Source organism: Monopterus albus, unplaced genomic scaffold (assembly GCF_001952655.1).
Source record: "Monopterus albus unplaced genomic scaffold, M_albus_1.0 scaffold345.1, whole genome shotgun sequence".
In the NCBI taxonomy this organism is placed as follows: Eukaryota; Metazoa; Chordata; class Actinopteri; order Synbranchiformes; family Synbranchidae; genus Monopterus; species Monopterus albus.
The window spans coordinates 196,587-211,550 of NW_018128225.1; the positions used below are offsets into that span (position 1 = coordinate 196,587).

Consider the following 14,964-nt stretch of genomic DNA (forward strand, 5'->3'; position numbering starts at 1 on the left):
TTCTCACCCAGCTGCTTGGCGATGGTCTTGTAGCCCATTCCAGCCTTGTGTAGGTCCACAATCTTGTCCCTGACATCCTTGGAAAGCTCTTTGGTCTTGGCCATGGTGAAGAGTTTGGAATCTGGATTGATTGATTGCTTCTGTGGACAGGTCTCTTTTATACAGGTAACGAGCTGAGAGGGCTCCAATGTCAGCTCGTTACCTGTATAAAATACACCTGGGAGCCAGAGATCTTGCTGACTGATAGGGGATCAAATACACTGCTCAAAAAATAAAGGGAACACAAGGGAAAAGAAGACATTCAACTATGTAATGAACAAGGTATTTAATAAGAATATTGCATTCATTCAGATCTAGCATCTATGTCTTATGTTGTGTTCCCTTTATTTTTTTTGAGCAGTATACTTATTTCATTCATGAAAATGCAAATTAATCTATAACTTTTTTTGTAATGCATTTTTCTGGATTTTTTTTTTGTTATTGTTGTGTCTCTCACTGTTCAAATAAACCTACCATTCACATTGTAGACTGATCATTTCTTTATCGGGCAAACTTACAAAATCAGCTGGGGTTCAAATAATTTTTATCCCTGACTGTAATTATAAGAATCAAAGTAAAGCACTAAACATATTTTTAGTGTGTTTTAAAAAACATAGGCTAAGAGAACCAATTTCTAGAAAAATTAAACAAAGCAAATAGAGAAAAAAGATGTGGACATGTAGCAGTTGTGAAATGTTTGTCCTTGTGCTAATAAGCTACTGTGGGCTTGTTATGAATCCCACCATAGCTGTATCCGGTTTCATATTCCAACCCTTGGTTAGGTATCATGAGTTCTGAATTGGCCCCAAATTAATTAGAATCCGGGGTTTGCAAAGAAACATGCTTTTTAATTTAGGTCATGGACTTTTGAAAGTGGAGTTTGGATGCCTTGGGCTCCTTTACCAGTTCACGGTCTGTTGGTCAGCATGTACGTTTGTTATATGACGGATCAAAGGTAGTCCTCAGAGGTGCAGTCAGCCTTCACATGGGACAGTAGTGATACAGCAAAATTTCATGCAGGAAGCAGTATTTTAATGACTTAACTTTTAACTCCTTCATGGCAGTAGATGTCCTCTCTGACCAAGAGAATAACAAATTATGGTTCTGATTTGATAAGAGTCAGTCTCACACCACAGTATTTATGCAGTAGAAGTGCCAAAACAAATGGAGCCCAGAGCTGAAGCCAAAGTAAACAGGTCTGATCGTCTTGAATGCGCCTTCCTTTCAATAAGATAACCACACCATAACCTACTGAATGGAGGGACATCGTTAACAGCTGGCAGGGTTGGATAGGCGGAGGTTGTTGAGATGGAGGGATGAAAGTATGGACGGATGAACAGAGCGACCGTAGGAGCTCAGCAATGACAACGGGATTTCCTTTCATTCCATCCTCAGGGAGTCTCGCATGTTTGTGCCTGATAGATTTAACCCTTCACTCTTCTTCCAGCTGTCCCTCCTACCTCAGTTTCTTCACCCCTCCTCACTCACCTTCCTCCTCACTCACCTTCCTCCTCAGTCTTTCCTCCATCCTACATCTTGTCCTCTGAGTGATGAAACTTGACCCTGATCATCTCCTCACCCTGCTCTCACAGCGCACCAACCCTGATGCAGAACACCGGCTTGGATGTGTGTGTTCTGTTTGTATTTACACTGTGTGTGTCTCCATTGTCATTCGAATGATTGATTATCTGGAAAGCTTGACAGGAGGACAGATTTATCTCTTGGCACCATATTCCCCCACCCCCTCTCCCTCCCTTAGCCGTCCCGCCTTCCCTATTTGTGTCTAAATGGCTCGGTTTACGTGTGTCAGCGGTTGTTTGTGTGCAGAGGTTTGTGTGATGTGTGACCTTGCAGTAGTTTGTTGTGAAATGTGTGTGTACATTAGCATTCTCTTGTTGGAAGTGGACTTTCAGTTACAGCATCACAACTCTTTCCTCCTCTGTGTGAACACAACCAAGCTAAGTGTGTGTACTCAGAGGGGAGCTGCTGCCGTGGCATTTTGCTCTAAACTTGCTGATGCGCTCACACACACACACACACACACACACACACACACACACACACACACACACTCATCGGCACACATTAGCGCACATGTGCATTGCACACTGAAAGGCATAGTCTCTAGCGCTCTCGTATGACTCACACACACATACTCCCTTGCTGCGCCTTTTGAAGTATGGAGATAATTTATTCGTGTCATGATGCCCGATTTCCCATCTGCTACTGGGACCCTGAGCAGCTGGAGAGAGAGGAAAGGGGAGGGAGGGAGGGATGGAAGAGAGGGAGAGAGGGAGGAGAGACAGCTGGAGAGGCTCTTAACAGCTGGTAACCAGTTTCCTGTCACAGAAAGCTTACTTGGGAGTGAGGAGGACGTGGTGGAGGGGGTAGGAGAAAGGAGAGAAGATTTAACTGCAGGAGAGCAAAGGAGGAGGAAAAATGAGGTGTCAGCCACTTTGTTTACCAGGGTTAGCCTGCTGGAGGAGGAGGAGGCAAGAGGGGGAGGAACCTGTAGCAACAGGGAGTGTTGGAGAGGGAGGAGGGTGGCAGCCATGTGCATGGTTGGATGGATCTTCTATTCCCCCTCTGCGCTTCAGTCCACCATTACCAACTAACTCAACCCCCACGCTGTGGAAAATTTGGCCATGTTGATTGACAGGCCGGCATGGCTTCGTCAGTGTTGAAGTAAAACATAAGTGTGCTTCACGGCACGTGCGCAGGCTAATCCACATTTGATGCGATTTACTTTGGAGCTGAAATGATCGATTGATCATTCAGTAGAGAAAATTAATTGGAGATCATTCTGATTAATACTTTAAATCATTTTAAGCAAAAATGATGCAGATTATTAAAAGACAAATACTAAAACAATATTTGTTAATCTGACCAATTGTCCAAAACTTAAACACCCTCATTTGGCATTTTTTAGGTCCACCCAGCTAACACTAATAGTCTACTACAGTAGTCCCACAATAAATCCATGTTTGGAGATATTGATTGTGCTGTATGATTGATTGTTTTTGAAGATGTGTTGATACTGAATTGTAGAGTTTCTCTGACAGGTGTTTATTTTGTCCACCCCATTTATATTAATGAGGCTAATTCTACGATTCAACAGCAGCACAAACTACAGCCTCCACAATGATCATATATGTTTGAATCAACATGTCTGTAAAACTGGATAAAAGCTGCATCACCATCATGAATAGGGGCTTTATTACTTGACTGCATTCGTTTTACCTAGGTTTACCAAATAAAATGCCATATTCACTTTATAATTATTTAAATAATAGAGCAAACTTTCACATTTATGAAGCCAGACCCAGCGAATGTTTCACACTTTTGCTGACCAGGTGGCCTAATACACTTGACTGTTAAAAGTGACTTGTTTTTTGTTAATTGTTATGATATTGTACTCCTTTATAAAATAGAATATCTTTTAGTGTGATTCAAAGTTGCTGAATAACGCAGATTAACTTGTATCTTTTCACAACCTTCTCCCTAGCATTCCCCTACGGACCCATCAAGTGATGCCTCAGTGATGGTTCCTGACAGGCCAGCAGTTGGTGCCGGTGCACCCAGCCAGTTTATCAGCACAGAGCAGCCCAACAACCAGGAGACCAAACCAAAAAAGAAGAAGAAGAAGAAGAAAGCAAAAGCACTGGATGGAGAAAAAGAACAGGGAGGGAAGAAGGCAGCAATAGGAGGAGGAGGAGCAGAGGAAGATATAGAGTCAGAATTTCCTGGATCAGGAAATGATGCAGGTGAACAGCTTCTTAGCACAAGAATTCTAGAGGGAGGTTCACCACCAGTGGAGGAGAAGAAAAAGAGGAAAAAGAAACCAAAGGAGAAGACAGAGGGCAAGGAGCCCAAAGAGCCCAAGCCCCCAAGGACATCCAAAATACCCAAGACCCCCAAAGAACCCAAGGAGAAGAAGGCCAAGAACTCAACACCCAAGTCCAAGACCCCCAAGAAGACCAAGTAGGAGCAACTTTATATGTAGTCACTGTGCATGGTTGGTTGTTGTGTTGACTGAAGTTCTAGTGTAGACAGGCAACTCGGCACATGTCAGCTGCCAGGTGAAACAAGTAAAACTTCCTCAACAGCTGTTAACACTTCTTTCTTATAAGATTCAATGCCTGGCATTTGGCCCCATTAACCACTAAGTGGAAGTGTGATATTTTCAGTTCCACATATAAAATGCACATATGGAAACGGAAATGAGTCAAAGAGGTGGGCAGTGATGACAGAGCTTAGTGAAGCAAACAGCATGGACAAGACAGACGGATGTAAGGGTCAGTGCCATTGTTTTATAGAGGAGCTAAAACCGTCAGATTAGTTTTGCAGGTCAGGTGAAAGGTGACATTCACCACCTTCTTTATTCATCTTCTTGTCTATCTGCTGGAAATGGCAGCCTGTTTTTAAATAACTGTCAACATTATCATAATCGATTCAAACAATTTTTTTTCCAGGAACAAACGGTGGCTGCTCTTGCCATAAGTACCGTTTTTTCTGACTGTGAAAAGTTTTGTAAAGCCACTGTAAAATGGCTTGTTTCTATTAAGGCTTAGTACACCAAATTGTCTTGTCTCTTTTGGTGTATTTTTGATAGTAAGAACTGATTGTTGGGGTGGTGTTGCCCATTATGTTCCGGTACGAAGACATTTTATTGGTCCAGTTTTCAGATAGTTTTGACCGGTGACACTCGTCTTTTCTTTTTAAAGGGAGACTGTAGTATTTGCTCAATATCAGCCATTGTCAACAAGTAGCAGTTGTGTAAAATGTTGAAGCAAACTGAACAGTAGTATAATTAGGAAAGACGGTGTTAAAGGCTAAATAGTTGTGCTTTAAAGGGTAAGGCTACTGCTGTTCTGTATTTTTTTGGTTAACAAATCAGATGAAAAAGACCAAACCAGATTCAACAATGCACCTGACCTGTCTGTGGCATTCAGCCCAAAGCCCATTCGCCCTTACTGAAGATGTAAAGCAAAATCTGTAATTTGTTTCTAAACACATTATACATGTTAGGAAAACATTTGCTGAAAACCTTAAAGAATGAGAACTATATAGTGCTGAATTGTGGCGTTAGACCATTAATCAGTTATTCATCATTTTTTAGTTCACATTTTTTCAGTCGGGGCAGAAAACGTGGCTCAATGACGTACTGGAGCTAATGTTAACATAACTCCTCCCCCCCAATACTGTAATGTTATAAATACTTGGGCACACAGAGCTCTATGCTTACATTTGCTTTTAGGGGCACTGTGAGACTCAGCACAGATGAAAGTTTATGGTAACGGTTATGTTTTTTTTAAATAAATAACATTAATGCTACTGCCTCAGTTTTAATAAAATGACAAAGGTACTCATGAACGGTGAATGTGTTGGAGCAGGTCTGAACCGACTGTAATTGGTGGAGGAAGAGAGACACAAGGGAGATGATGGCCACGCAGCAGCCCATGCAGCTGCTGTACTGGACACATCACTGCAGATGTTTGTTGTTAGCATAACATGTTCATAGACTGCAGACAAAGCTTACATTTTCACTTTGCTGCAAGTTTATGCTTGTTTAGTAGGTGTTTTGTTAATTTACTCACATTGGCTTGTTCCTCGCAAAGGTTTTATTTCACGAACATGAACAAGATGATGTTTTAAACTTTAGTTTCATTTTCACTTCTCGTGGGCTCCCTCTCCACTCCTGCAACACTGGTTGTCTTCTTTGTGTGTGTGAGTGAGACTGAGCACTGTCCACTCTCATTCAGACATCAACGCAAAGGAGAAGCTGCTCTATAACCAAAACCATATTTCTAACTGTACTCAGTTGTCTTTGATAAAATGCTCCTGTAGAGCCTTAGTGCATTAGCACCAGTTCTTGTGTTTGATCATGAGTTACTGCACCTACTGCAGCCTAGTTTGCTAGCTAGCTAGCTATGCCTTCTCCCCGCAATGTATCTTTCCTGCATGTCCTCCCTTAATACATCCATGATGATAACCATCAGCACATTTCCACGATTGGGCATGGTTGCAGTGTCTTCACCTAACACAATCTCCAGCATTTCAGAGCTAAGAATACTCCCTAATTTTAAATGACTTTGAAAGCTGATTTTTGAAATAAAATGTAAAAATGTGTATATGTATGTGTATATGTATGTGTATATGTCACCCAGCCCGGTGGGGCGGCTAAATGATATTGTGTAACAACAGTGCAGTAAATATATCAGGAATAGAAATGCATTAGATGTTGGTAGGATCAAGTCATTGTGTGTTGACAAAAATATTCATTTACTGTTTTGGATGTGAAAACACCTTCCCTTCCATTTAGTTATTAACTTTCATATGAAGCAAACATGTAAACAGAGGGATCATCACATTTGGGATGTGTAGGCTAGCTAGCCTGAGCTTTTCTCACTTCTCAGTGCTAACATCAGCTTTGGTTCTCTTTGTTCTCTCACTTTTTCTTTCTGCTCTTCATTTCTCTTCTTTCAGTTTTCTGGGCAAAACCTTCACAAGGTCGACAATTTTCTTTACCTTTACGGTGCAGTCTCTTGTCATCCCTAACAATACGTCAGATTGTTGCAAGAAGAGCTGAGGCTGTTTGTGTATGAGGTGTTTTCATTGTGCCCATGGGCTCTCACTTTTTCTTGCTGACTCTCTTGCTCTTGGGGTGCATGCTGGGAGTGAGCACTGCTGAGAGCATTTGTCAGCTTTTTTTGTTTTGTTTTGCTTTTTCTTTTTTTTTTTTACTTTTCGCTCTCTTTTTTTTTTTTTTTACTTTGTTTCTGTGGATGTTTTTAGTAAAGTAATCTGTTTTGGGAGCATCATCCATTTCTGTGGCTGGGGAGAGGGGATGCGGGGGGGGGGCTCGGTCATGGACAAACTGACACAAGCTGACAGAAATGTGAAAAGGAACTGGCTCAACACTGACAGTTAATGTCCTCGATAAAAATGATTAAAAGAGTCTCCTCACCTTGAGCTGATGCCTCTTCAGAGATGTGTGTACTTGTTTCTGAAGAAGGATGAGCCACCGAATCTGGGTTTTAAGTTCAAAATTGATGACTTCGATTACACTGGTAATGTCATCTCTGAAAAGAAAGTGTTGTGGGTGTGAAACAGACTGACACTTGATTTGTTCCTGCCCAGAAAGAGATTAGGTGAGAGCTGGTCAGCTGTGTCTGCAGTAGTGACGTCACCTGTCAGGGCTGACAGTAGGCCTGCATTACTGAGAGAGACGCAGGAAGAAGACGGGGATGAAAGAGAACACTAATAAAACCAGCAACAAAATGGTACACCAGAGAGTTTGTAGTCAGCAGGACGATTTTGGAGAATAGATTAAACAACCGCAACAACAGTGGCAGAGTTTGTTTTATGATGAAGAAGACGGTGTGATTGACAAGAGTGGGTACTCCTTTATGAGGATCAGAAAACTTCTGCTGGGAGCAAAGGTCAGTAACAGTTAAAGGTCTGGCGCAGTTTTGGAGCTGGTTCAAGGCACAGACACAGAAAGCACTGGGCAGCTAACTCACAAGTCAGGAAAAATATGTGCAAAGAGGACTTGATCAGAAGCAGCTCTATAAATGTGAACATTGCTGCTCTTATCCATATTTATTTTGACCAGTCTGTGAGGGGACGATGCCAAATGACAATAGACACTGTGCAGATGCGCAAAGGAGTGAGCCCCTAAACAAAAACACACACAGAGATTCTGATCTGACTGTTCTGGCAGCCATCTTAGGGCAGAGACGCACCAAGCTGTCAGCCACTGTTGGTGATTGTCAGGGCTCTTCTTCCTGGTGTGTCCCGCACTGTTGGCACTAGTCAGCCCCTAACGGTGGCTTTTTGGCCAATTTGAAATGTTGAATTGATGTCAGCTTATTGGGTCAGTGAGAGAGAGAGACCACTCTGATTGGCTGTTGAGCTTAGCAAATCAATGCATGAGAAGAGAACATTTCAGGAAAAGCCCTTCACCCTGTCACTGTAGCATCATGATTTCACCCATTTAGTGTAGTTTCTCCTTGTTTTTCACCTCCTCGACCTCCTTCCTTCTTCCACAACCAAAAGACCAAGGGCATAGAATGGCAGTGTCATTTGCAACTTCTTATCAGACATATCCTTGATTAGAAAGAGCCATAAACCTGAGCTCTGTTGAATTAAGTGTTTTGTTTATAGGTTATACTTCCACATTCTAGCTCCCCTCCTTTTTTTTTCTGAATGGCAAATAGTTACTGCCATCTGCTAGTAGGGGGAGTGTGACACATAGGCACAGAACGTACTTGCTAGTCGGCCGTTAGCTGTAGTCTGTGTGGTGTGTTCAAATGTCACTTTTTCAACCCGGTTGGTCCAGACAAAGCCGACGTGAGGTGACGCAATAGTTGGCCTTCATTGATGCTAGTTCTTTCACGTCGGCTTGATGTGTCTCTGCCCTTATAGTCAGAGATCAGATTTGAATCAGATTTAGGACCACACACGCAAGTAGCTCAGATTTGATATGAAAAACAATGATTTGGTTTGTTGACACACCCGGGACAAGATCAGATATGAGTTTCTTGGAGGAAAAAGAACTGGGTTGGGCAATTTCAGCAGCTAATGTTAACATAGCCTACCTAAGGTGCTGGCCTCTAGATTTAGAGGTGATGGCAAGTCATCAATACTGATCAGGCATACTGTATTCTTGGCAGGTTGATAACTGTTAACGCTCTGATATTTTGGGTTGAGTTGTGAATTTGGTCTGACTTATGTAGATTGAGAAAAAGCTTTTGACCAAATTGAGCAAATATTTGTGGCAAATGTTGGAAGCTTTTGGTTACCTTTCTGGTTTCACAGCTAAGATCTTAGTCTAGAGCTTGAGAGTGTACTAAATATTAATGGTAGATTGAGTGTTCCTGTTGGTCTTATCATGGGAATGAATCTAATAAATTTTTGTTTTAGTAATCGGTCATTTAAAAATCCGAGGGGGAACACTGAGGGCGATGATGCAGAGGAAATCTGTCAGCTTCTAGTGTTAAGAAAAAAAAAAGTGCTCTGCTGAACAGGGTGAACTGTTCTCTGGACCTGGGCTGAGTAAAGAAATGTCCATCTTCTTTCTTGTTTCAATAAGTTTGTAAAATAAAATATAATTAGCTTGCCTTGGCATTTGAGGTGCTGTTATTGATAGGAATACCCTCTGTCTCAGCTCTCTCCCTCTCCTCCTTTCATCCAAAGGATGAGGGAGGGCCAAAGCAGCAGGCAGGGGTCAGCTGGGGGAGGTGTGTGTGTATGCATCCACTGCAAGAGAGTTGGGGGTAGGGAATTTGGGAGGGATGCATATATCTGGATTGAGGGTGTGGGGGGTAGTAGTGGGGCAGTTCTTTTGTCAGTGTGCATGCCTGTGTTGGAGGGGGGGTTGTTAGTAATCTTTGTGGCAGAAAATGGCGTCTAATGAAGGCCATGCTTTTGACCACTCTACAACCACAACTCTGTGTGAATGTAAAGGAAATGCGGGGTGGAGGGGGAGGCCATTCTTATCCCCATTTGTTGGTAAACTACCGCTTATCTGTTGTCAGGCTTTCCTCCATCTTGAGTGGCGCCCTGAAGCTCCCAGGTTAATTTAGCATAATAATGGCTGCCGGCCATTCACTGCGACTCTAAAATGGTGGACCACTGCAATCACCCAACTATCTTCTCTTTTATTCTTTTTTCTCCTTTACCCTCCAAAAACTGCTGAAGAGTATCCTTTCATCTTTTACTCTCCACTGCTCCCTCCCCATCTCTCCTGATCCTTCTGTCTTTGTGATTTAAGCCCAGGACTGAGGAGTGAGGTGTATTTTTTTTTTTCCTTCTTCTCTCTTGTTGTCTGTTGCACATAAGCATATTATGTTTCCATATTTTCAAATGAAGTTTGGCTTGGCTCTCATGAAGTTGAGCTCTTCATTAGACATGGTCAGCTCCTCATAGAACAGTCGTACACTATGTCTATTAAGTCTTTATGGCAAGTCTTTTTTTAAATTACCTTAGAATTTCCTGGATTTCTACGTAGTTTAAACAGTCGATGATGTATGCAGATTTTCTTGTAGCAAGACATTTCCAAATCATTTGTTACTTTTTTATCTTTTCTGGCTTATTAAAATACTTGATTTTAACTGTGTTAAAACTGTAGAGAAAACAATGTGTAACTAGCACAAGCATAAGTCATGACAGAGCAGGCTGAAGCTTTTGCTTAATTGGTGTAACCAGGATGTTTGGCTGTGCTGCTAACCCTTTGAACAAGCTGTTTTACGGTTTTCACTTCTTTTATTAGCATTTTGTGGCATTGCCACAGCATACAGTACCATGTCATGTTAGCTAGGCATCTTTAGAAGTAGTTGAAATGATCAGAAACACAATTTGCATGTTAGTGTACATGTTCTGAAACTTTTTTTTTCTCCCCACGTTTGTTAATCCGTGTATGTCCATATTTAACAAACCACAAATGCAGGAATGAGTTAAAGAGTATGTGCTTGTTCCTGGTACACTAAGACCATGGTGACAGGACATTATGTTGTAGTGCTGTCATATAGTGTACTGTAAAACCAAAAAGGCAATTTTCTTGAAGTGTCACTCGTGTTGATTTTCCTTTATTGATTTATATTGGTGATAACTTGAGATGTTGCCATCATGATGTCCATCATGCTTTGGGTAAATATAAGGTATAATGTTGTGATAAACTCAGACTTGGTCTTTTTTGCCTATATTTCTACATTTTGTTAAAGTCACAGTGCTTTAGCTGCTAGGACTACCTATTGGCACTGGAAATACTAAGCTGCACTAACTCCAGTATTATGTGTCTTGACAAAGTTGTGACTCTTATGTTTCGACAGCAGTCGACAAAGAGTTAAAATGTGACTCGACATCAATGGAAGGAATAGTTTCTTTAGTCTGACTTGGTCTTATTGAAGAGACAGAAAATAGAAATCTTAGATATGTTTACCACTATTAGATGTAGCAATTCACGAAGGTGTGCGTGTGTGTGTGAGCTTTTCAGAGAGAACGCATCCAGTCCACTCACTCCTCTCCTTTGACCTTGCTTTCTCTCTACACTCTTTTCCCCAGCTCTCTAGCTAGCACTCCTTCTCTCTACTTCTCTCAGAGCAAGTATGTCTATAAATAACCCAGCTCTCAGCTGCCACACCCTTCCCTTGGTGCATGCGTGTGTGTTTTTGTTGGAATGATTTGTTTACAGTACACACAGAAGTCAGACATACATGTAGGCACCCTGCTTTTGTGCATCTGCAGGCATCTGTGCAAACAAAGCACTTTCTGAACACACACACAGAAGGTATGTGCATGTGTTGCCTTCCTGCCATTTGTGTGGGTTCTTGTGTTTAAGTATGGGGGTCCAGTTGGGTGATTCAACCCTCTGCATTTTGTCCGTTTCCCTCCCTATATTTTACTCTGCTTCCTGTCTTTCCTTCACCCTCTGTACGTAGCATCTCGACTTCTCTTTGTATCGTGCATTTCTTGAGAACGGAGTGTCGGATCACAAGAAGGTGCCCAGTTCATTCTTATATAAGTTACTCAGTGGTGCATACTGTGCAAAAAATCCACATATAAAGATTACCCATCCTCCTCCAGTTGAGCCAAGACATCTGCCAGGTGACTTTTGGCTCCCCAAACACGTGTAGGATAAAATGAAAGGTTCCTAAGGCTTTTCTAGAGCTAACAAATTATATTGGAGCCACTGGATCAAATTCTGATAATGAAAGGAGTCGGTTTGCTAGGTTTGTGACGTACAGAAGAATTGATTTGCTCCTTTTCCACTGAATCTTGCTACTTCTTCCACCATAGTTTTTTGGTAAAAAGATGCTGGTCCATGTGTGTAAAGGGAAAAGGGGCTGTGTTAACATTACATCTGCAGCAGTGATGAACAGCATGTTGGTACTGAAAACGCTGTACCTCCACATCTGTAGAAATTAGGTCTTTTTCTTTGCACCATGGACAAATGCTTTGCAAGTGCTACGGTTTGTGTTGCTGAGCTGTTCCTGTCTGTTGATGCCAGAGTTCGGTGTTAATCTGCTGGTGATGGACTATGGAGTATTCACACAATCCCCTGTACTCATCATTCAAAGCTCATTATCAAGTCATTACCGTAAAAATGCACTCAAATTATTTTTTTCTGAAGATGAAGTAACGTTACAAGGACGCTCTTGAATGTGCACCCTGTATGCTGTCCACATGCTGCACTGTGACCTCATGGTGGAGTTCTGCCTTCTTCTTTGTCCACATTTTTAAAAAGACATTTATTTGCCTTTGTGAAGTGATTCAGACTCTTGGAAGATGGGGATTGTTATTCTTATGTAAATGGTCCCCCACCCTTCTGTACACCTGGAGTGAACTAATCTTATATGGAGACATCTAATGTTTGTTTCAGTTGATTTCAAATTTATTTGTATAGCGCCAAATCAAACAACAGTCATCTCAGGACACTTTACAAAGTGAGGTCTAGGCCTTACTATTATCATTATTATAGAGGATTGGTCTTTGCTGTCCTGTAGTTTAGCACCACTTGCATGTGACAGGATTTATCAGGATTTCCTAGCTCTATGATCATGCGTCACCTTAACCTGCCTGATTTATGTTAGTGTTTTTAGAGGTGCCAGTGTTTCAGGTTGGGGTGCAATGAAGAATAGCAAGTGAAACTTATCCGGAGAGGTTTTTTTCCATTGATGTGTGTTGGAGAATGGTGGATGAACAGCAGCTGTTTTGTTGTGGCAAATTTCACTTCATTCTTTTGAATATGTCCATGTTGGTTTATTTTTTTGTCTTCTGGGATTTGTTTCATGGCAACATAACCTGCGAAACGCCTGCGTTTTGGGTAAATATATGGATACATTTGTTGCTTTTGTCAAAATCTGCAACAGAATGGTGTGATACAAACACAGAAGCAGTGTGTTCAACAGCAAAACGTTTAATGCAAACCAGTCCTTGACAGAGGCTCACTTGAGGAGGTTGATTCAAATATCTAAAGCATATTGGAAGAACTAAAGGACAGAACAGGAGAGAGGGATTGTTGAAGTCAGATGTGGAGACATCAGAAGAAGTGACTTGGAGAGGTGATGGAGCAGTTGAACAGTAGTGAGGCCATGAAGAAACCAGGAGGAAGAGGGGGGAGAAGGCAGCCAAGTGGAGAAGTGTGTGTGCGTGTGCGTGTGGCCAGATGGCTCCAGCTTGTGGCGACCAGCCAGAGGAACAGGTGCAGGTCACATGACCAGCCGTTACCACGGAGATGGTGATTGCTCTTGGCATGAGGATGAAAGGAGAAGGGCCCCAGGGACAGAGGGGGGGCAAGAGACATAGGGAGAGCGGATGAGCAACATAGGCACAGTAGAGGGGAGAGATCCACGTATACAGTACTGCAGAAGGCAAGATGGGAGGAAAGGCAATACTCACACTAGGAAAGACACACAATTGTTGTGTGTTTTGTATGTTGTATATCATAGTGAGTTAGTAGAACAAATGGTCTCATTCTGGCCTAAATATATGCATATGTTGGTCTTAAAGCTAAAGCAGGATTTTGTAAACTTAAAGCTGCAGTATGTAATATTTAAAATACTTTTTGTAGAAACATCCCCTAAAACCTATCTTAATGGGGAGAGTTGCCTTCTAAGGCTCCTGTGACCACCAGACTCATCAGACAGGATGGCAGCAGGGCAGAGATATTCCCTTCTAATGGTTTTTGACCAGGATAACTCTCTTAACCAGTCAGTCAGGTGCGGGAGCTCATGGCTGTCAATCAGTAAATGAATGTGCTTCGGCTTATTAAGTAGTGCTGTAACATTTTGTTTCCAGGTCCAAACTTAAGTCCATTATGTCACACTTAACAAGTGGATTGACAATCATCACAGGCTAGCAAGCTACTGATTTAAGTGTTAGCTGAGACAGCTACATGAAAAACAAATGAGAGTTTTGAAGAGAATGACAAAAAAAGACCAACACGACTGGATTTAGATCATAAAGTTATAGGGGCACAGTGTTCAGCAGATGAACAGAGTTGACAGAGAAGGATTTGCAAACAGACGCCAAGTCTTACTGCTTGACTGCTATGTTGTGAATTTATTATTTATAATAGTAAGATAAAGATTCAAACCATTACCTTTTTGTTCTTGTAGCGAAGTCATGTGAGAACATGTCATTTACACCACTGCTGTGACTGTAACAGCAGCTGGCTAAGCTAAGGATGTCACTGTGTTGCTACTTTCAGCTACAATAATCAGTCACATCTAGTTCGAACGCAAGCCACCCAGTTGGTCTGCTGCAGCTGTCGAAACAGTTTGAATCTGTGAATTACAGTATTTTGATTCCCACCGTTTGAATGTGTTGTAGTCTCCACGAATGTTGTCCTTTCCCCCAGGCATCTGGCTGTCTGTGATAGTCATGTGTTATTAGCTGTATGTCTCTCTCTTCAGATGTAGCTACACTCGACAGTGTGTTTTTATTTAATTTCAAACATGTTTTCAAACAGCATATGTCCTATATATGATGGAAAAACGTAAGTGCCCATGTGTTTTTTTGTGAATGCAAATTAAAAGCAACAATTACATTATAGTACAAAGTATCAACATGCAACTGGTGAGGCCTGGTGGTTTTAGGATGACGGACTGGATTCCTTCTTCTTCTTTCAGCTGTTCCCGTTAGGGGTCGCCACAGAGAATCATCTGTTTCCACCTAACTCTACCCTCGGCATCCTCTACTCTCACCCCAATTAACTTCATGTCCTCTTTTAGCACATCCATATATCTCCTCTTTGGCCTTCCTCTTGACCTCTTGCCTGGCAGCTCCATCTCCAACATCCTTCTACCAATATAACCACTATCCCTCCTCTGCACATGTCCAAACCATCTCAATCTGGCCTCTCTGACCTTGTCCCCAAAACAGAAGACCTGAGCTGTCCCTCTGATGTGCTCATTCCTAATC

General features: G+C 41.9%; 1 protein-coding gene across 4 annotated transcripts in view; it reads left to right on the forward strand.

Annotated features, from left to right (window-relative positions):
- Positions 1-14,964, forward strand: part of chd7 (chromodomain helicase DNA binding protein 7) — a 93,595-nt gene that overhangs the window by 38,109 nt on the left and 40,522 nt on the right. For all 4 annotated transcript variants that reach the window (XM_020625100.1, XM_020625102.1, XM_020625099.1 and 1 more), the window contains one exon: positions 3,545-4,020. In XM_020625100.1, the coding sequence (XP_020480756.1) occupies positions 3,545-4,020 (476 nt within the window). The remainder of the gene's footprint in view (positions 1-3,544; positions 4,021-14,964) is intronic.